We start from the raw sequence: 24,095 nt of genomic DNA, 5'->3' as shown, positions 1-24,095 counted from the left end.
CGGTAACACAATCTGAGTCTCAACACACTCGCTACTCTCAAAGCTAGCAAGTAACCCACTAAGCTCACTTCGCCCTCGCGAATCATACCCCGGTGGCAAAACACTACCAACCCGGTCTCCCAAGAAATGGAACCACTCCCCGCTCAAGGTACATAACGTGACCCTCTGGCGGTAGCAATCAATAACAGCCCGGTATGACGATAACCAGTCCATACCCAAAATAACATCAAAGCCCTTCATGGGCATGACAACAAACGGAAAAGGAAGCCTATAGTCGGCGACCTCTATATCACATCCTCTAACACCCTGTTTCAGGATCAACTCACCACCCAAAGGCGATACAACACAAATAGGAGATGCTAACTGTGCTAACTCCAATTCCAAAACAGATGCAAATGCAGCAGATACAAAAGAATGAGATGCACCCGTGTCTATCAACACACTAGCAACCGAGTTGCAAAACAGAAAAGTACCTCTCACCACCGATGGAGCCGGTACTAAATCCTGCGCGGTAACAGCGTACACGCGCCCCGTAGGCCCCTGGTCTACCTGCTCACCTCTCGGAGCAAAAGACTGCTGCACAGACTGGGATGACAAAACTCCCGGATTGGCCCTCGAGGCCTGCACAGACTGAGCTGGCTGAAAACCCTGCGTCTGCCTAGAACCAGACGCTCCCGAAGTGGCACACAACTGTGGGCAAAACCTCTTCATGTGCCCAGGTTGTCCACACTGATAACAAGTCAAGAGCTGCCCCCTGCCCAAACTCTGACTCTGCGGTCTAGCTGATGAAGAAACAGCTTTCTGACCTCCACCCTTCTGCGGGCAAACAGAAACCTTGTGACCCAACTGGCCACACTTGTAACAAGTGAATTCCCCCTGACCACCTCTCCCTGAGCCTACACTCGGCACTGGGAAGGTCGATCTAGCAACACCACCCTGCGACTGCTGAGGGTTAGAACCCCTCTGCCTCCTGCCATCACTCTGACTATCCTGGCTCCTCTTGGAGCCTCTCTGCCCCTCATCCTCCTCCTGCATCATAAGCTCCATATGAGCTGCAGCATCCACCAGGTGTCTATACTCTCGGATATAAGACCCACCAACTCTCAACTTGAGGCCCCGCCTCAACTTCCGCTCAAACTCATAGCAACGGCGTTCCTCAGACGCCACCAGTTCAGGCGCAAACCTAGACAGACTGGTAAAAGTAGCCTCAAACTCGGCCACTGACAAGCCTTGCTGATTAAGCCGGCTAAACTGATCCCTCAGCTTCTCCCTAGCTACTGCAGACAGAAACCTCTCCTGAAAAGCATTCACAAATGCCTCCCAAGTCCCACCAACACGAGCCTTCTCGTATTTCCACCATTGACCCGCATCTCCCTTCAGCTGGAAGGATGCCAAGGTCACTTTCAGTGCTCCGTCCTCGATGCCAAGCATCTCAAACGTCTTCGTTGTCTGTTCGAGCCATTCATCTGCCTTAAGCGGCTCTTTAGGATCCCCAATAAACTCGTCCGGATTACACCGAAAGAACTCCCTCTTCAAGAAGGAAGGCCCTGCCTCAGCTGCCTGATTCTCAGCCCTAAGAATACCCAAAGCTCCTGCTAACTCTCTGGCCAAGGCACCCATAGCCTGCTGACCCACTGGCTCAGCCACGTTGGCCTGACCAACTCCCTCCTGCACTGCCGGAATCTCACCCTGTAACGGTACTTCCTGCCTCGCAGGTCTACCACGCCTAGCACCTCTTCCTCGTCCTGACATCCTAATAAAGGCAACACAGAACGTTAGCACATTCATAGGTGTGCCGAAACTAAACACTCACGTCCTAATGCATGGACAAGTGTAATTCACTCCACATAAGCACATAAACACATAAGCACTTACGAATTTCATTTCCGGATAATGATAGTCCCGAGACGTCACTAGAGTTCCGGTTAGAAATAGCATTGATCAAGTGCTTTTCCAACAAGACTCCCAGAAACTCAAGGATCCAATCAACATCCCAGAAATTAAATCCCATACCCACATAGTCACATAAGCATGTTATCAAATAAGCACACAGCATGTGATACTACATCTAAGTCTCTATCAAGCGAGACAAACCCATTGTGATACTAATCACTTCCCACGTACCCAAAGTATTCGAACCCGGTACGCTCTGATACCAAGTTGTAACGCCCTCAAAATAATAACATTAAACCCAACAAATAAGACAAGCGTTGATAGATAAACTAACCACCTTCTATTATTCATTAGAATTCCGTTACATAAGTATTACATGTTAATCTCATAACAAAATGCCCTACGGGCTTACAGCTTTCCAAGTTAACACTTGGTTACAACAAAGAGTTCTAACTCGTTTACACATTAAGCCCTTGGCTTGAAATTACATGTAATACATCAAAAGTAAAACGACAAAACTATGCCCGCCACTAGCCTTCCAGCTATGTCCTTGGAGGTGGCATGCTTCCTGCACCTGAAAATGATGTTCCCATATAGGGTGAGCCACAGCCCAGTAGAAATACACTAAACCAACCATGGACAATGACTAAAACATTAGCAATTGATAGTTGGTCAACACTGATACAATCACATAAATTACATATTTATGTCAACGACTTACAAGTCCCATTTACTTTTCATTTTCCCTTTTTCAACAGATAAGCATGCTAGCTCTATCATCATTTCCACAGATATGTATAAAAACTATATCTCACATTCAGATAAGCATAAAAGCTATATCCACAATCTCAACAGATATGTATATCAACAATATCCACAGATAAGCATACAAGCTGTATCCACATTCTACAACAGATATGTATATCAACAATATCCACAGATAAGCATACAAGCTGTATCCACACTTCACAAAGATAAGCATATGAGCTCTATCTTCACTTCTCTAGACAAGCATATGAGCTCTGTCTACGGAGTACATCCCCTATCTCCTCCAAATACCTATCCGGTTTAGAGGTACATCCCCTATCTTCCCCTAAACCGCGGAGTACATCCCCTATCTCCTCCTCTACACACAACGTATATAAACACATTGGTTCTATATACAATAACACAATACATACAATTAATGTATTCAATTAACCGTCAAGTTCCATGACACATTTCATTGATTAGTTTCAGTTTACCTAATCATCATGCATTGTCTACAACAATCACGACTATCCTCCACCGATAGCCCAAAGCAGTTATTTCTAAACAGAAAATAAACGCACAATGGATATTCAATCAACATTTCATTCCTTATTCTTCTCAATTAATTATCCCAATTAATTAAACATTGTAATTAGGTTAATTCCCATAATTACCATTTCAACTCTTAGGTCCCATTTTCATCAATGATTCATCAATCATTCCATTTTTTTCATGCCTAACATGCATTTAGGTTTATTATGAATAAAACCCCAACTTTCGTATAATTGCACAAAAGCCCCAAACTTTTACAAAATTACCAAACCAAGCCCAACATCTCAAAATACCAAAATTTAAAGACAAAACCCATAGAGAGGAGTAGGATATCCCTACCTCGAAGTTTAAGCCACAAAGGAGATGAAGACTCCAAGATCAACTTGCTCCAAATCCAAACTTTTTCAGATTAAATCGAAGCTCTCAACACCCTCTATCTTTTTAACAAAGGCCCTAGGCTAGATTCACACTCTAGGGAGATGAAATCTTAGAGAGAGTGTAAGTTTAGAGTGAGAGAGGCTCGGATTTAGGTTTTGCTCAAAGAAAAGAGGTGAAAAAGTGATGTTTTAGACGCTGCTGTCCGCTGATATAAAACACTCTCGCTCGAGCGAAGGATTGGTCGCTCGAGCGACCAGACACAGAAAACTCTCGCTCGAGCCAAGAAGTTCTCGATCGAGCGAAGAAAAACCCAGACCGCTCGAGCCACGAAAAGCTCGCTCGAGCCAGAAACTACAACTCTCAGGTCCAGAACCGGGGCAACACTACTCTCGCTCGAGGGACAACCTCTTCGCTCGAGCGAAGGACCAAAAATCTGGGCAGCAACACTAGGCTCCCAAGCACAACCAACCTGTAACAAACCTGCCCAACACATCCCATAACTCAAAATACAAAGTAAAGAGGATGCAAACTAGGAAATAAACAACTACCAACATTCACGGACACATGTCCGGATCACTGTACAACAAGGGTAAACCCGGGATCGCTATAAAAATCGTCTGGTTTGGGAGTCATTGACCCAATGCTTGTTACATGGGTTGATTAGAAAGCTTAATGGATTAGGACATTGCGCAGTCTTTCAAAAAAAAAAAAAAAAATTGAGAATCTTGGTTGCAATAGTTTAGTTTTTCTGTATATGCTGGGTGTTATTATGAGTTATACTGGGCTATTATAGTGGACAGTTAACTAGTATGGGGATTGCACTTTACACCGAAGGTATTGGTGATGCGTTTACTAGCATTCACAAATACATGGGACTTTACTTTTGTATTAACTAAATGCAACCATTTTCCCACGAAAGAGGAAATAGCTAGATTTTGTTTAATTTAATTTAATTTTTATTGCTTGCTTGATGACTAGCAAGTTGTAAGTTAGGGGATGTGATTAAGGCCGAATTGTGCAACATTGAGACTATTAATTAGGATCTCTTAACTTTACTTGCTTGTCCAATTATATATTTTGTGTTTGTTTAATGTCAATCAGGTTATACATAGTCGGAGCATAAAATGGGAAAAAAATACAGAATTCAGAGAGAAAAGAGCTTCCCGCACGTGCGTTGCCTTTCCCGCACGTGTGTTGACTTTCCTGCATGTGCGTTGACTTTTCTTGGAAAACGGGCCCGATGTTTTAAACCTGTTTGAAAGACAGCAGAGGTATAAAAAGGCAAGAAAGGGGCTGGATTAGGGTTCTGAAATTTGATTCTAAGGAAATGGAGGCTAGGGTTCTACAGAAGGTGATTTTCCCTCAAGCTTCACGGACAACTTCCATGGGGACTTCCATCTCTCCCATCTCTTCCACCTCTTCCCATTCCTTCATGAGTGGCTAGGTTACTCTTTTCTAGGGTTTTGATGAAACCCTAGCCATGTAATAGGATTTTTCATATAGCGATTTCAGTCTTGACACGTTACTTATTGCCTTTCGAACTCGGCTGGTTTGGTTTTGAATAGTTGTTCATATCTCTTTCCCTTGTCTTCCTCTTTATTTTGGTTATCGGGTTGTAGTCGTGCATTTGGGACAGGTTGGTTGCTTGTTTTTCTAAACCTTTGTTGCCCAGATTTTGGCTCTTCTGCTTGAGTGGGCATTCTTGCACTTGAGCGGGCTTCACAAATTTTGCTCCTCCGCTCGAGCGGCCATTCTTGCGGTCGAGCGGGATTTGCCACTTCTCAGCATTTCTTTTGCAATTCTAAAATACTGGGAAGGTGCTTTGGACGCTCGAGCGGGGACCTTCATTTGCAAAACTTCTGGAAATGTGTATTTTACGCTCGAGCGCAAACTTTCATGCTCGAGCGAAACTTTGTGTCTGAAGCTCGAGCGGGGCCTTCTATGCTCGAGCGGACTATGCATATAACAATCCGAGAAGATTACATTTTGAGTCACTTTTTCATATCTCTTTCTCTCTCTAAAACTTTCCAAAAAGCTTGTTCTTGAGCCTCTGTCTCTAGAATTAACCTTCTCTCTTAGATTTCATCTAGATCCATTAATCTTTTCACCCTAGTGCCTTTGAGAAAAAGGTAGAGCTCGTCAAGATCTACATTTTGATTAGAATAGAAGTGAGTTTCGACGTTCTCAGAATTTCTCTTTTGTTTGACTCATCTTCTTCCTTTAAGGTAGGGATCTTTTCTAGACCTTCGTATGTTATTTAGCTTAGTTATTTGCAAATTGCGTGACAATGATGTGAGTTGAGGGTGTTGTAGGCAAACCTAGGGTTTGGGTGTATATGGAAAGAGGGATTATTGTTAAACATGAAATACATGAATGTCGGTTGTAAAAATGAAATGATGTTGGGTCACAATGGTTGGAAATGATATTTGGGTTGATAATTAGAAAAGGGGAAGTTTTGCCCTAAAATTACTATCATGATTATTTTATAGAGATAATTGAAATTGCCATTGAAAATATGAAATTGAGAGAGTATTGATATGAATGGTGGGATAAGTTATGTATTAACTCATTCTTTAGAAATTTGAATAAATTATTTGTCATGAGATTGAATATCTATTTAGAAATAACTATGTTGGGCTATTGGTGGAGAATAGCTATGATTGTTATAGAAATTGCATGAGGATTAGGTGAATTGAAACTAATCCCTTGTTGTTTGACATTGGACATGACTATGCTTATATACATTGTACATGTATGATTATGTGGGAGTGGAAAGGGGATGTGCTCCATTGTTTGATGTTGTATTTAAATACATTGCATATGAAAGGGGTTGGTGTCCATTATAATTAAGTTGGCTGGAGTTTTCTAGGTGAAAGTCCCGAAATTATACATGGGTGCCTAGCCTGCAGATGAAATATCTGTAAAATGGAAATTGTAGTGCTTGTATAGCCTACGTTTACATGGGTCCCGTTTGACGGCTGCCTGCGGACGAAATTTCTGTGAAACAAAAGTTTGAAGTGTTCATGCATTATTGATGTGATTGTAGAACTAATGAGTTGAAGTCTCATTTGGATTGCTAAAGAGATAATGAAACTGGTCCATGTAATGACATGAATGAAAATTGGTACTTTATGATTATATAAACTGTGGATGTCTCTATCATTGACGTAGTGTATGTATAGTATACTTATACCTTTGCTAAGTTTCATATATTGTGCTAGATGATTTCTACTGGGCTGTGGCTCACCGTATTTGGGAATAACATTTTCAGGTGTTGGTGACTTACCTCCACCAAGGCAATAGCTTGGAGGGATATTTTGGGGGCAAGAGCTTCTTTAATTTGAATTTTATATTTTTGTAAAGCCTAGGGCTAAATGTGAATGAGCTAGTCTCCTTTTGTGTAACCAGGTCAAGGATTGGAAAGATGTAAGCCAATAGGATATTTAATTATGTTAAACTCTGTTGTATAATTAACTTCATGTAATGAAATGACTATTTACTCTGATTCATACTATCTTTAATAAATGTTTGGGTTGTATTCATTGTATTATTTTTGGTGGGCTTTACATGTCATAAGCTTTGATTGTGATTCGGTTTGAATCAATGTATGGATGTTTTAGAAGTTTATAATAATAATTATTTTCATCTCTTCAAGTATTTTACTCTCTGTGATTGTTTAATACTTCCATACATTAGTTTTCTTTGTGTTTGTGTTTAAAGTATGAGACGAGTCATGCTACGAGAGACGGGTCGTGTTGCTACCATAGTTTAGAGCAAATGCCTTGTGCTACTCAGGATGATTCGTGCCTGTACGTTGAATGCGACAACCCTCTTGATCAATATTTCAAACTTGTAGTTGTGAAATATTGGGTATTTCAAACCGGATTGCAATTGATAGCCGATGTCTAATCTTGTTTATATGATTAGTGGTGAATTCTTTGCCCTAGGATTTTTTCCAAAAATTAATATCTCAAACCCTAATTTTAATTGTCAATTTAATTTCTCAATTTCATTTAATTCGTTTTTAGTCATAAAATCTCTCAATCTTTTTAATCAAAATTAATTTAGGAATTTAGCGATTAAATTAGTCTAATTTCACAATTGTCCATGTGGATCGATACCTGGACTTGCTATTATTTTAAAAGAATTTGGTATAATTTAGTGTTTAATTTTGGTGTGTGTAATGACCCATCAATGTTGTTTGGTTATAATATATTTTTTTAAATTATAACTCAGAAAATATAAAATTATGTCATTTTATAGTACGCATATAATTGGTTTGGCAGACCTTAATTGAGTAGAAGCTTCTCTCACTCACACTCGCTGTCTCGCCGGACTTTCGATAGTTGTTACTGTGTGTCGCGGGCGACACAACATGATTCCCAAACCCTTATAAATATATAGATAGAGGAAATTCTAGTATACACACCTCCTATCATATGCACCCCTAAATTATGTCATTTTCTTTTTTAGTTATGACCTTATTTTATTTATGAGAGATCTTTGGCTCTTTTTGGAAGTGGGTTAGTAGCCACTTCTGAGCTTTTAACCCATTTTAGGTCACATTATCTCTCAAATTTTTTATACATTTTAAAAAAAATAAAACCATCTTCCCAAAACAACTCTACATGTTGTTTGGTTATAATATATTTTTTTATTTATAATTCAGAAAATATAAAATTATATCATTTTATAGTACGCATAGAATTAGTTCGGCAGACCTTGATTGAGCAGAAGCTTCTCTCACTCGCCCTCGCCGTCTCGCTAGACTTTCAATAGCTGTTATTGTGTGTCGCGGGCGACACAGCATGATTGAATTTGGGAGCCCAATTTACATTGATAAATATATTTAAAAAGTTTTTTTTATTAATGTAAATATTGAATTTTTTTAGTATTTTTTAACTTTTTTTTATTAAAAGATGAGGTGAAATATGTTTGTTATTTATTTTTTCTTTTTTTATAAACAAACATGCAAAAATTATAATGAATGGGACTTGTAAAGGTGAATGGAAAGAAATTTTTCACTTTTTTTTGTATCAATTAATTTTTTTTTGATTATTTGATAAAATTATCATTTGTCAAATGATTTCTTTCTAAGTTCATATGTTCAGTTCAATTCGTATTTTTAAAACTTACGGAAGAAAATAAATTGATCTATAATGTTAATTTGAGATTTTGAACTTGTTTATTTTTCGAACAGATTTTAGAATGAGAGTGTCTGTCTCAACCAACTCATTTATAAAAATTTAATTTTAATTTTTTACTATTTAGTTATACAATGAATTAGAAAATATTTAAATATTTCACTTTTACAGGTGTATAAATGTAAAGACTAAAATTCAAATATGTGGTCAAATGTTCAAATTCAAACACTTGTGGTAATAGGGATAAAATTTATTTAATAGTTCACACAAAAATCCCATTTATATCAAGTTAAGTGGATGAGCTTGAAATTTAACATTTTTTTCTTAGAGTTAAATTTGGAAGGGTTAAATTAGGCCCAATATTGAGGCATATATGTTATTAATATGTAATAATTTGTTTGAATTCAGAATTGCTAAGTTTGGTTGATTTTGCATGGTGAAATTTTACTGACTCTATTTGAAGTCCATAGAATTTCTATTTCAGTGCTAAAAATTCTAAAATTGATGACTAATTACAAAAATTAGGCCCATAATTCCAAATTTATCACCAGAAGGTTCAAATTGAGAGCTCCAAAATGATCAATTTTAAGTGAAATTTAACTTACTATCATAGTGAAAAGTCACACTGTGAAAATTCATTGTGAGACAATGCAATCAAATTGTTTTGGAGCATGAGAATTGAGAGGTTGTGTAGATGAATGGGTTGCAAACATTCACCTTTCGTTCTTTACTTTGGTTCTAGTTGTAGTATTCCAAAAGGGCAAATTAAAAGAAAGTTTAAATAAAAAATTGAACTCTAACTCATACAGGCATCTACTCAATGAGGTATCAAAATTTTAACAAACGAGGCCAAACAATTGTTCTTAAAAAATATATAAATAAAACAACCAAACTGAAACTTAATCTCCAGTGTTTTATTGATATTTTGGAATGGATTTTGAAGTTGGTTGACAATTTTTTGTATTGTATCAACAAACCAACTCACTAAACCTATTTGACATTTTAAGAGAGTTGAAGCTCTACTCTTCTAGTATAGGCGTTGCAAAGTGTACACAGAATAGATAGAGACAGCACTCAGTGTCACTCTTCATTCCCAAATTAACAACTTTTTAGTTCATTTCAGGCAAACTTCTCTTATGAAAAAAAAAAAAAAACAAAATGTAAGTTCAATAAGAAAGAACAAGTAAAGACAATACAATGAATTGACATGGAAGACTGAAGTATTACTGGGGTTCCAGAATTGAAACCGTCACATTGGTCAGTGAACATCTTTTTGGGCTTTTGCATAAATTCCGATCTGGCACACTTGTAATAGTTGAAAATGTAGGTTGTTTTGGAGAGGGTAGAAGCACAAGTTCATTGCTAAGCATTGACACAACAAGGGACATGGTAGGCTTATCAGCTGCACTTTCTTGAACACAAAGAAGTCCAATGTTTATGTACCTCAACAACATATGTAGAGAAGGTATGTCTCCCAACATTGGATCCTTTAGGTTTTGTCCCATGCCACTCTTCCACAAGTCCCATGCCTAAAGAATATAAGACAGCAGAGTATATCTCATTGTGAATCCTTCAAAGATGAAAAAAATGGAAAGGTAAAAGAAGGGCATGATAAATGTAATAGCATTCTGATACTCACATATCCAAAAAGATTAACAGAGTCAGTTAGATAAAAGCCTGTGTTCTTTTTGCCACTCAAAATCTCTAACAACAAGACTCCAAAGCTGAAGACATCAGATTTGATTGAGAATAGGCCATCCAAAGCATACTCAGGTGACATATAGCCATTAGATTCATGTAGAGACCCTAATTTTTGTAATTACCATTAAATCCCTAATCTTGAGTTTATTTCAATAAAGCCCTTGAATTTTCGCGTAATTGTGTTTTAAACCCTAGAGTCAGGAAGCATCACGGATTAATTCGAGTAAACCCTAGTCGATCCCATAGATTAATAATCACCTTTAAAACCCTATTATTAAGTAGTATCTTGAGGAAGAGCAGTACACCACATATGAACCCATGGAACTGCAGTACGAGCCGTGGCTAACTTAGGAAAAATGTAACTCGGATATTAGTTATAACTCTTTTGGCTGACCTTTTGTAAAATGAATATAGACGATGTAAATTTCCTTTTGTTAATATAGTTTTAGAACTCTTGAGTACATGCTATATTCGTCGTATTCTTTCGTATCTGCTACGTGGATGTAAACCTTTAAGAATTGTTTATGCGTTTGATTTTCAATCTCCAAGGCATGAATAGGTCCAACTCTAAAATCATCTTGGACACAAAGTGATCGTCTGTACACCAATCGTGATCGATGGCACCAGAAGAATGAGACGAGTTACACATTCGTTGGGACGCTTTTATTGTTTAAGGGGGACAGACCAACTTCCATGATTACCACAAATCAACGAACGTAATGACACCAAAAGCCTAGAGAACGATCATCAGGATACGTGGACTACCACATCAGAAATTGGCAACAGGGGTTTACACAAGGAAGCAATGACATCATTACCTATACAACGACTAGTTTATAATTTTTGCAAAAAAAAAAAAAAAGATTAAAATACGTTGACAGAATCTACCTAGAAGCAAAATGATGCAATGCGGGTAAATTATCCACAACTTTTCGACTGCTTAAAATTTCGACGACGAAATTTGTTTAAGGGGGATAGGTTGTAGAGACCCTAATTTTTGTAATTACCAGTAAATCCCTAACCTTGAGTTTATTTCAATAAAGCCCTTGAATTTTCGTGTAATTGCGTTTTAAACCCTAGAATCAAGAAGCATCGCGGATTAATTCAAGTAAACCCTAGTTGATCCCATAGATTAATAATCACCTTTAAAACCCTGTTATTAATTATTAGACCCTATAATTATAGATTAATCACTTTAAAATCTTAATTCCCGGTAATGCCGTTTTTGCTCGGTTCTTGCCTTTGTTTGCGCTTTAATTTAACCGGACCCAAATTTATTCTAACTATTTTCTAATGTTAGTATATTGTATACTAAATATCAATGTTTCATAAATTTAGACTTGGTCCCTGTATACTTCTATTTTATTTCATTCCAAACCTTAATTGTAGTACTTTCTTAATTAATTTACTTATAACTATTATTTTATGTTTATAAATACAAATATCTTATATATATATATATAAATATATTTTTCTTGGAGCCCAAGTAGTTGACCGTGTGATGGATGAAAGGGCCTTGATGGCAACGTTGACAAGCAACTTTGACAAATTACACCTATGGAACTTGGCCCCTAAGACACCTTCCAATCCTTTCTCTAAATATGCACACTAGAGGAGTGAGAGAGAGTGATCTTGGAAAAAAATAAGAGAGAGGGAGAGAGAGAGAGAGAGAGAGAGAGAGAAGAGAAGAAGAAAAAGAAGAAGAAGAATTGTGTTGAGTCTTGTACAACAAAGGTAAACATACATCACCTCTTCTCTCAAGTTCTTTTACCACTTGTTTTTCCCTTCCTAATACATGCTCTTTGTATATATATGTTGTAGTCTGGGCCTACACTCTTGTATAAATGTGTATTAATCAAGAAATGGTATGCTTCTCTTTCTTTCTTAAATTTCCAGTAGCAAATCTTTTCCCTCTCTTGAATTTATTTTCCTATCAAAACTCTATAAACTCAAAATTTGTTTTTATGGTGTAATATTTGGTATGTCTAGAGCATGTGATAATTTTTGTAGGACCTAAGGATGTATTTTTATAACCTAAACAATTTTTCTAAGTTTGTTACTCACAAAACCAGAAAAACAGTCAACTTTCTCTATTTTTATAAAATTCCAGAAAAATAATATTAAATCCACTTTTATGTCAAAATCTTAATCTTGGTGTTATATTTTAACTAAAATTTTTTTGAACTCAAGAGAGTGAGGGGTTCGAGAGAAAAACTGATTTGCGTAACGGTCAACGAATCTGGACAGATCTTGGTAATTCTGAATTATCTTAAAATCTAAAATACCTATCCTACTTTCGTAAATTGAGTTTGAAACTAGACTTGTTTATCTACAAACTCACATGAGGCCAGGTACTTAGGGCCAATAAAAGTATTTTTTTCATAATTATTTTTAAACTGGTTCAAATCTGGAAATCTGGAAATTTGTGTTAATATGCTCTTATTTGGTTTGCAACTTTTATATTCTATGTTTCTTGAATGTTTTAGTCTCGATATGTAATCTATGATAAATTGTAAATTTTCTTTACCATGAATAAATTACTTGTTGTTTAGTTTGGATTCGTAATTATAATGACCATGCTTTGCTATAACTGAGAACATAATGCACTTAATAAAGGGGAAATCAAATGGGATGGTAATGGGTTGCGATCATTGTATTAAATTTTATATGATAATGAACGACAGATTCAAGAGTATGATATAGTGGAATGTGTTCCATTTTTGTGAAGTCTTGCGCAAGTGTGTTTTCAAACTCTAACATGGCACGGGAGGTATTCTGGCTGCTTAACGGAAATGGGAGGCATAAGGGTGGCAGTAAGGGTCTCACACAGGGAAAGTATCCTTGGAAGCTCGTTCCCTTGGGGCAGACCATGATGTCACCATTCGGGTATGTAACCTAGGTGCGTGGGCATCATTGGTAATTGTGCAGTAAGCGACGCATTGGTGGTTATGCGGTAAGCGACGCATTGGTATTGTATTAACCAAAGGGGAGTCAGAATTGCCCGTGGCTAGTGTTAGTGGTTGGGTAGGAACGAAATTTTGCGGGGAGTTGCCTAGAACTAACTAAAATTGGCTATTATTCATGAGAATTGAAATTTAATTATAAGCTCTGCTTAATTATTGCTTTCGCTGTATGTTATGATTGTGCTGTTATGTTGCTTGTGTATTTGGAATGGGAAAAGGGTCGCGGTGTGTGTGTTTACTGGGCATTCCAAGCTCATGGCGTTTTATGCCAGGTGAAGGCGAGTTTTACACGGAGAACAGAATCCCTAAAAGCTTTGCGGAACCATGGCTGCCTTAGAGATTAGATTTTATATTTCCTGTATTTTGGATAATCTTTTTGTATCAATGAACTAATCTGTATTTAAAGACTTGAAGAATTTTATCTGTAACTATTATTAATATTTTCTTTTAGTATAATTATTTGTATTTTGTGCTTAAAAATGATGTGTATTCGCTAGTTAAACCCCGGTGTATCGTTGTTTTATATTATCAAAATTTGGGGCGTCACAATTCAAGTATTAAATTGAATCGTTTAGTAGCCTTAAAAATATGAATGTATGAAAAAAGAAGATGCTTTGGTGCAAAGGTGCATAAACTATTTTTTACTCACTAAGTGCCAACAATTCGATTTGTTGCTTGTGATCCATTTCCACCGAAAATTCTTGCCATCCCAAAATCAGAAATTTTTGGGTTCATATCTTTGTCCAACAAAATGTTGCTAGATTTCAAATCTCTATGGATGATTTGTAACCTTGAATATTGATGAAGATAGAGAAGACCTTGAGCAATTCCTTCAATGATGTTAACTCGTAACTCCCAATTTAGTGTCCCATGTTTGATTGGATCTGTCGTAATTTCATATCAAATTAATAAATTTAAGAAAAATGCTTCCGACCCCCAGGTTTGGATGACCCCCAGTGACTCCCACCTGATGTGGCAAGTCACGTGATATTCACGTGACTATCTCCCCCTCAAAACACATATCTCTCTCTTCATTCCCTCTCGCCGACGACAGCTCATTCCCTTCACTTTGATGCCGGACTCGCGACTCTCTCTGTCTCTCTTTCCCTGTCATTCGATGATTAAGAGGTAAATTTCCCTTCACTCCGAAGCCCTCACTCTCTCTGTTTCTCTTTCCCTCTCATCCGATAGATATATATATATATATATACATCTATCTGTATATATATATATATGTATCTGCATCTATATCTGTGTCTATTGTATATATATATATATATTAGGGCTTGGGATAAAATAATTGGAATCGTAACAGGCTTGAGTGAACTCGCCGTATCGGATGATTTCACAGCGGAGATGAGAGTTCATGGGGTCTAAAAGGCCTTCCCAGTTGTTGAGTCCTTGGATTTCTCTCCAAATTTGATGAAGTGGCCTTGGATCTTCTTCCATGGATTCTTGTCTTTCTTCTGTGTTTTTTGGAGTTAAACTGGAGGTAGATGATGATGAAATTTTTGTGGGTCTTCTTGTGAGTTTTTGTGATGTGGGTTTGTATGAGAAATTAAGATTTGTGGGTTTGTTGAGGTTTGTTCTTGGTGAGAGCCCTCCTTGAGTTGGAGATTGTAGTGAGGCAGAGGACAACCAGAGTTCCCGGTGAGCTATGGCCGTCATCAACGGCGGAGAACTACGGTGGAGGAGGAGGATGGCAGCCCGCTATATCTAGATTTTGTTTTCCTTTTTTTTTTTTTTTTTCTCTTTTTTCCTTACAGCTGTGTTTACACTCATCCTCCACATCAGTTACCACCTCATCTACCACGTCACTAGGGGTCCTGGGGGTTAAGTTTTACTGGGGGTCTGTAGCGGGACTGTAAATTTAAATGGTAGTACATAAGTATGGATAAACATACAAACATAAACGATCAAATATATTCAAGAATGCAAAGGCACAAACCAAAAAGCAAGAAATCCAAGCTTTTGTTGGGCATATACTCATAGACTAAAATCTTTTCATCTCTTTCAATGCAGCAGCCCAGTAGTCTCACAAGATTCTTGTGTTGAAGTTTTACTATGAGCATAGCCTCATTCTGTAATTCCTCTAATCCTTGTCCAGATTTTCCTGAAAGCCTTTTCACGGCCACCTTATATTATTTTAGCAACTTTCCCTGATATAGAACCTTCTTAGCTTGTTTATGTTCTATGGAAAACTAACATCAAACACTATCTGAAAATAACATATTATTAAGTAAACATGGACTCTCAAAAAATAAAACAAAGCTCTATGCATCAATTGGGACTGATTTCTGCTTAGTGTTCAACATCCCTAAAGAATGGTGGTCAGTGTTGTTGAATGTTAACTTCTAAACAGGTCCAAAACCACCCCCTCTGAGCTTATTTGTATCAGAAAAGTTATTAGTAGAAAGAGAAACAATAGCGAAACTGAACAACGGTAAATCAACTTCCTTCTTTCCACCTATAAGACTCTTACTGGTTCCAATGCTTGTACCGATATCGAATAGAATCAAATTCTCCTCCGCTTGACAAAAAAAATATAGGGGCTTATTATTATTATTTTTTTTTTGGAATTATATTTGGACATTTGGACCTATATAGAAGCAAAATGACTAAGTTTGAGTTGCTAAAAAAAAAAAACTACCGTGGATTGGTTTAGTATTGTGTTCCAAGAGTGAAATGCATACCTTTTTTTTGTAATGTTCTCCTCCGTATACAATAAACAAAGGCTGATAGAGTCATAGAAACTGATAGTGCCAGAATTAGCCATTTCCACCACTTGCTTCTTGAATCTGAAAAATGAGTTAGGTGGACTGAATTTGTTTTTATCCAAAACAAAGTAATTAATTTCTATCACCATGCCACCAAAACAATTGTGGCAATTCCATTATTCTTACATCTACTAAGAAACTCAGAATCAGCAAGTTTTAGATAGAAATCTCTCCCATCAGGGTCGTCATTTGTCAGCTGCTCCACATTTAAGAGATCTTCACTCCATACTAAACACCCATCACTGCCATAAGCGTAAGTAGAGCAAGAACAGTTACTGAAGCAAGCTGACTTGCAATCTGAAGCACCTCTATGTTGCAAAATTATTAGATTAACAGGGAGTCTTACTTTAGATATCCAAAGAAACTGGTCTTTCTTCCCATTGGCTTCACTTTTATTGCTGCACTACAATGGGGCTTTCCTCGCACACCCTCTTGACATGTCCCCTGCATTCCAATTTTCTATAGAAAGGGGTTGAAAACCAGGAAAACATTGGCAAAATAGAAGGGCCTTTTGACTGCAACTGCTAAAAGCCCCACAGTAGGCATAAACCTCACACTGCTGGCTCGGTTGAGACCACAACAAATCCCATTGATGATTAGTTTCAGACCACAACAACAGCTGAAGTTTCCTTGATACATCCAACACAAATATAATAGTCGCAGAAGCATCAGTAACAGAGTAAGTGAAATAGCCCCTCGACAGGTTGAAACTAAAGGTGATGTTTATATTGTGAGCTGCCATATCAGGGATCATTGGGAAACTTTTTCCATTCCATACCCCACTAGTTCAATACTTTCGAGATCCCTTTATGATGAAGAACTGGTGCATGCCTAGAGGATCACTTTCCAGAGAGAAAATTCCAGGGCTAGGGTCTTCCCTGCTTTTCTAGGATATCAAAGACGACCACGGCATCCAATTGATCCAACTATTAAAACAACCAAGCTTCATTCCAGGCAAGAGAGTATGTGAAGGGTAGTCAAAACTCTCCCATAGTAAGTCACCAGATGTCTCGTCTCTCAAAACAAGATTTCCTGAATCCAAAAGGGTAGCACTAGTGTTTCCATTTGATAATATGTGATTGCTAGTAGATACAATGGTATTGGGGGCTGTGATTGACTGTCCGTGTAAGACTTTATCTGTTGAGGCATCAACAAACAACAAACATGAAGAAATTAACAGGAAAACAAGATGAGAAAATGTTCTCATCCTTGGATTATTGGTATTAGCCATTAGATTTTGAGGGTTGAGCTCCTAATAAATAAAGTCCATAGCATATGCTTGTTAGCGCTTAATATACAATGGTGGACACATTTCCTAACTGCTTAAATTTTTTGGAGACAAATTTTAAAAGGGTTTATATGACCTTCACTTACCCCTTCCTACTTGTAAGTTTCCCTCAAAACAAGCCAACATCTGAATTAAAACATGTAGAAAAATAATTAATATAGTTCTGCAAGTGTTCTGTCATATATGTCGACTTCACAAACCCACCTAGGAATCACCATGATTTTTCTGTATAATAACATATTTTGTACAGCAGAACATTCATCAAACATAATTAATATAGTTCCACAAGTGTTCTGTCATATATGTCGACTTCACAAACCCACCTAGGAATCACCATGATTTTTCTTTATAATAACATATTTTGTACAGCAGAACATTCATCAAATAGTCCATAGCATATGCTTGTTCGCACTCACCGGACTTTTGATTGCGCTCACTGTGCATCGCCAATGACGCAACACAATTGAATTTGGGAGCCCAATTTATGTTTGATAAATATTATAAATGTTTGTTTTTATTAATGTTAAAATTGAGGATTATTCGGAATTTTTTTTTCCCCGAAAAAAAAGGAAGTTACCATTTATGGTAAATTATAAAAATTATTACAAATTTATGGTATAATTTTCCAAGTTCTACCCACTAGATGGACCATTAATTTTTTTTTTTATAAAAAAAGTCAAGAAATGACCCAAAAAATAGTGGTCTTTTTTTTATTTTTTCTTTAATTTTTTTTTATAAAATTTTTGTTACTTTTAAAATTCTTAAGACGGAAAGAAAAGTTTAAAAAAATTGACATAATTTTTAAAAGAAAATAAGAAAAATAGAAAACATTATACATTTTGGAACGACAAATGAGATGGAAGAGCAGCAAGACGAAGAAAATGTTGTTAGTCACTGCAGGAATTTTAACTTTTAGTGGCGTTTAAAAAACGCCGCTGTAAGTGTCAAAAATGCCGCCAATTCTTTTTGTGACGCTTAGCCCCAAACGCCGAGGACGCGGCCGTCGCTATAACTTTATGACGTTTTAAAAACGTCATGATATTAATATAGGCGGCGTTTTTAAAAACGCCGTGAAATGTCCTACTAAACTCATGCTGACGTCACTGGCGACATTTAGCGACCTTTTTGGAAAAACGCCGTCATATCTTCTTGCATAGATTTGACCGTTCGTATGTAGGGTTTAAGAGGCGTTTGTAAAAACGCCGTCATATCCTTTTTTTTTTTTTTTGAAATTAGGCTAATTTTATTTGATTGAACTAAAAAAATATAGATCATTCCAAATATAAATAACACCCAGCTCATTAACCCAAATTGTTTAATTCCATTTTATCCACATAATATAAACCATGTTACAATGCTTCCTCCAACAGTTATTTGATGCCACCTTGTAATCGTGTTGCACATCAGAAGAAGCCGCAAATTAACAGTTATTACAAGACAATTGAAGATCATTGTGCTGACATCCCAAAGGCCAAACATCTTGCCATTTGAATCAACACTGTTAGAACTGGAAGTGATCACAAAATTGTATATGACTGATGATTGGTAAATGAAAACAAAGCCAAGGTCACCACAACTCTCCATTTGAAGAAGGTATTTCTTATTCCCTCCTTGTACAACTGGGGGTACTTTTTGGAAAGGGAAGCACTGACATCCTGCCAAAGAACATAAGTGATCATTCAGTCACATTTAGATTGGTTGCAAAAATAAATGACAAAAAAATGAAATGTGAAATAAAAATTGTGAAACACCCATAACCAACTTTATCCAAAAACAGTTTGACTTTGATATAAACTATATACTTAACATTGTGAAATGTGAAACACCCATAACCAACTTTATCAACCTAATATTCTAAGCAGCAATGGTGCATATATAGCATGCCATGTACCTATAAAAATTATAGTAGAAAACTATGGTGTTTATAAACTTTTCATTGCTTTTGTTTATAAAAACACAAATAATGAAATAAAAATTTTGAAAAATGACACTAGACTATGTTAAGATGGATGGATTAGGTTTTTTTAAATCAGTATTGCCTAGTGATATTTTCTTGAGTGTGGGACCAACCAATGTAAGTAATACATTTCAAAGCATTGAACTGATTATGGGAAGAAATGAATGAACCCTTGTTTTTGGCCCACCAGACAGCATATGACAAGCGAAAGCACGGTCAAATACAGATCTGAGAAAGAAAAAGGAATAGGAAGATCATGTTTTCTTCACAATATAATTGCACCACATCTACTATTTATTGTTACTCTTTTCTTTTATGCAGAATTGTTAAAATTTGCAAAATTGACCATTATTTTATTAGTATAGTATCATATATTTGTTTATTATCTTATATGAAACATTCAAAATCTAAAGTCAAATAATTATATATATATACACCCACATATAAAACAACATGAATGTTCACAATATATTGGTTTAGAAAGACAATTTTAGATGGTTACGTAACAGGTTTCCGATACAGAAGACAGTACAGATAAATTCTGAACTAGAAATCTTATTTATTAAAATAAAAGCTAAACTTACTTACTTGACATGTTGAACTTTACCTCATCATCTTCACTTCTCAACCTCCCCGTCAATCGGGGCATAGAGATGTTGGACTCTAGGGAGCTTTCGAATTGCCTTCTTTGGTTCAACTAATACCCTGACACATACAGCCTACGAAGCAAAATAGAGTCAAAACATAGATGTTGTTCTGGAATTATTTGCGAGGGGTACAAGTGATTATAATTTAAATAGTGAAAAATGCACTAGATTGGCAGTTAGATATTTGTCACAAGTACTATGAAAGACCAATGCCTTTCAGGTTTAATTTTTCCAAGGGGTGTTTGTTTCCTGAGAAATTGTTGGGGAATTGGTTGCCAACAGGGAAGAATGGTTTGTTGGGGATTGCTTGACAAATAACTCATAGTTGCAAGGTTTGTAGAAAAGGCTTGCCAACCAAGTCTCATTCCAGATCCGGCTAAACAGCACAATATATTTATATATAATAAACTACGGTTCAAAATATACATATTCTCCTTCTTTAGACTGTTAAAATTATTATCTTTGGTTGAAATATTCATATATATGATATATAATTATCCTTATATATGACATAATAAATATATAAAATTATATATTTTGTACGTGTCACCCACGTATCGTGTCCTACATTTTTTGAAAATTTACGTGTTATCATGTCCGTGTCATGTCTACGCTTCTTAGAAATATGAGAATGAAAGCACTCACCAGATTCTTCAAGAAAGAGCCCAATCAGACATGAGAATGGAAGCAGAGTTTCTGCATGAGCAAACCGCAGTCTTGCCTTTTCATAACAGGCAGCAGCATGTTCTTCTACAGTAACAGAAGGTATAAATTATGAGCCAAACAGAAGATACCTTTATTTTTTTCCCTCAGCATTAGCCATGAAGACTTCAATTAAAGTTTATAACACAATTAATTTTAGATAAGTTTTGAAATAAATGTCACAACGTGGGAATTAACTCCTAGTTTTGAAATACATGCCATAGCATTAATAGCAAATAACCATAAACACAGTGGAAAATAATATGACAATAATAAGATTCAAAGAATTAATAAACTTATGAGACATTTAATATGAATTGTTATAGTTTATGTAACCTTCTTTAGCCATACATGGACTGAACAACATCCTCAAGCAATGGCACTCCCATCTGGTAGTTTAATGCATTACCATAACCCTTTAATATGAACAGCTCCAAATCATCTGTCCACTCCAGCAAGACAACCTAAAAATGTTTATATTTGGCAAGTTAGCAAGTGTATAATGAGCAAGAAACAAAGCATGAACTGATAACATACATAATTTGCACTTATCAGTGAATAACATCTATAGGAACACAATGGATCCCATGATATGTAAGTACCAAAGCTACATACCTCAGATGGAGTGAACAGAGCACACGCTTGATCAGCTATATTCAATAAGGATGCTTCCTGCCAAATTGAAAATTTGAATGAACAATTACAAAGGAATTGCAATCAGATAGACTGTTTAGAATTCTCAGAGAAAGAAAATGAAAGAGAAGAAACGAAAGGAAAGAAACAATCACCTGTTTGCACAAAAACCAGAGAGAAGATATATCTTGTCTTGTAAAATTCAGATTATAACACCCCACTAATGCATGGGTAATTTCATCCAAGGCAGGTTCCTTAAGCTTAAGAACACTAGGCTCCTGACTTGTTCTATAGGCCTGCATTCAGAGATATACACAATAAAACCAAAGAAGTATCATGTGTTGTAAAATTCAGCTCATAATGCCTCACTAATGCATAAAATTTCATCCAAGATAGGTTCCTTAAGCTTATTATCCAGCAGTATAAAGTTTAATTTCAATTTCCTAGTTGATCAGAATTGAGCAGGAACAAGCTGGCAATGCTTTACAATCAATTGAATAACATATGGAACACAATGCTTTTTTAGATATCAAGATAACAAATTTCCTATATTTATTTATTTATTGGGAAGTAAACTAATGCTTGTGTTTTTGGAAAGCAAACTAAAAATCCCCCAAGGCAATGTAGGCGAAGAAACATGAATCAAGACCCCCTCTCCCAAAAAAAAAAAAATCAAATGTCTATAAATTTTTTAAGGAATGGAAAGGGTGAATCACCTTCAAAACTTCATTAATGCCCTCAATAATGTAGTAAAAAATTGCCGTCCTCTCAAACTCAAAGGCATGCCAATGAACTTTTTTCTCAATTGGTTTGTATTTCTCAACTTTTATTGTTTTTATTCCCAAAAACACGAAGAAAAAAAAAATGAAAATATTCCGAAAACAAGTCAATGCAATCAACTGGTTGAACTTTTTTTTTTCTCAATTGGTTTGTATGGGATTCTATTGGTGTTTGTGAATAATATAGATTCTCATCAGCCCCAACCAATTGGGGCTTTTCTTTGAGCACCAACAAGGCAATAATCCAATCTTAAAGATGATATAGAAAGAAGAAAGCAAATGAAATTAAAAACTCACAGTGCATCCACTTCTTATCAAAGCCTTGACAAAAACATCATTTGACAGTACATCCAATTTCTTCTGTTCTTCACCCTGAAAAATGAAACAGATGTGATCTATCGTAGTCATAGATAGATAAAATTGCAATGAAAACACAGAAATGCAAGAAAATGTAAAATTAGCATATTACTGAACAACTTTTGAAAAAAGAAAAACAAAAAACCCACCTGAGTATTTGTCTGTCCTGCAAGTCCAATGAGTTTTGCAAGACCTGCCTGCAAAATTGGTGATTATTGGAAGGCTAAGAAAAAACCCACCTTTAACATTAATTGGTTTTAGGTGAGGTGGTGGAACTCAATCCAACAGGTGTTATCAAAGCAACGTTGTCATGGGTTTAAGTTGCAGAGCATCATTGTGAGGGAACAATTGTTGGGTACACAATGTTGCTCCTACAATCGCTCGTGTCATGGAGTTGCCACAAGACAAATCACAATGGAGTAAAGTTTATTTGGCCTCAATATATGTATATTCTATTGTATGAAGCACACAACTTGGTCTGTAATTCCATAAGATAATTTTGATTTCTAAAAATAACCACAATAATACTAAATGTTCTCCAAATATTTAGCATTCCTAACACTGTTGTATTCAGTTGCGCACTACTCTCTCCACTTTCACCCATGACCTTCCAGGGCAATTTCAATTGCACACGTTAGTGTGCGCAAGGCTTCTAGTATATATATACACGAAAAATTTATGATATAGTTGGTAAAAGAAAGGAATTAAATGAAAAAGAGGAGAGGGAGAGGGAGAGGGAGAGGGACCTTGGTAACATCATTGCAGACAAATTTGCAGCCAAGAACAATGTGACTGAGCAAGATTGTGAAGTCGCCGTGAGCTTCAGGGTGCTTCGACTGCTCATTAAGAACATGTCTACTAATCGTCATTAGGTCTGTCCTTTGTGCTTCGCCTGCGTGATCCATTAATCATGCTTCATTACTGCATCTACGAACAGGTTCCAAAGAAAGGAAAGATCTATTCAACAAATAAAGGAAATGCCCAGTATTGGGATGAACCAACCACAAAGTAAAACCCCAAATATGTGCAACCACCTGCTACTCTAGGATCTTCTTTGCACTCACACAGGTTTGTCTGTTGTTGTTATGAGAATTTGGACCATGAATTAGAGTGTCTAAATGAGAAAAGACATTTAACACTGATGAATTAGAGTGGCTAATACAATATTTGTTGAATTTATTGGGATGGTTGTTTAGCAGTATCTATATCTAAATCTTACTGATGCAGCACTACAATGGTAAGCCTGACAAACCAAGACAGTGCTATTGTACTCTTATATATGACTCGACCTGAATGTGTGGAAAATCATAAAGCATGGAAAGAAGAGATAAATTCCCCAATGATTGAATGCAATGGGGATGGAATTTATAGAACTAATGTGATCAAAAACTCAAAATGTACATATTCAACTCCACGAGACATCCAAATCAAACACCAGTTTCGAGCTAGAGAGAAACTACAGCCAAACTAATAGCATGTAAAAATGAAGTCAAACGAAAGGACAATTTGTCGACATGAACAAACCGAGAAGAGAGAGAGAGAGAGTACCGATTAAAGTTCAGAAACAAAGTAGA

At 36.4% G+C, this 24,095-nt stretch overlaps 1 protein-coding gene across 1 annotated transcript; it reads right to left on the bottom strand.

The window, feature by feature from the left end:
• Window positions 1-9,940: 9,940 nt before the first annotated feature.
• LOC114257978 (G-type lectin S-receptor-like serine/threonine-protein kinase At4g03230) lies at window positions 9,941-16,900 on the bottom strand. The gene is made up of 6 exons (XM_082881427.1): window positions 16,587-16,900; window positions 16,245-16,466; window positions 15,330-15,502; window positions 14,032-14,265; window positions 10,357-10,505; window positions 9,941-10,246 (listed from the first exon to the last, which is right to left on the bottom strand). Exons 1-6 carry the CDS (start codon window positions 16,898-16,900, stop codon window positions 9,941-9,943), a joined length of 1,398 nt encoding a protein of 465 aa, XP_082737553.1.
• Between the last annotated feature and the right edge of the window lie 7,195 nt (window positions 16,901-24,095).

The sequence above is a fragment of the Camellia sinensis genome, chromosome 7 (genome assembly GCF_055761805.1).
Source record: "Camellia sinensis isolate YWXY chromosome 7, ASM5576180v1, whole genome shotgun sequence".
Taxonomy (NCBI): domain Eukaryota; kingdom Viridiplantae; phylum Streptophyta; class Magnoliopsida; order Ericales; family Theaceae; genus Camellia; species Camellia sinensis.
This window is presented reverse-complemented; position numbering and strand designations above follow the sequence as displayed.

Coding starts and splice junctions, on each gene's coding strand:
- LOC114257978 (XM_082881427.1), bottom strand. CDS start 16,900: ATGGCAGCTCACAATATAAACATCACCTTTAGTTTCAACCTGTCGAGG. Junction 15,503..16,244: donor ACAATTGTTTTGGTGGCATG/GTGATAGAAATT, acceptor GGCCGTGAAAAG/GCTTTCAGGAAAATCTGGAC. Junction 14,266..15,329: donor CTTGGATTTCTTGCTTTTTG/GTTTGTGCCTTT, acceptor AAATTACGACAG/ATCCAATCAAACATGGGACA.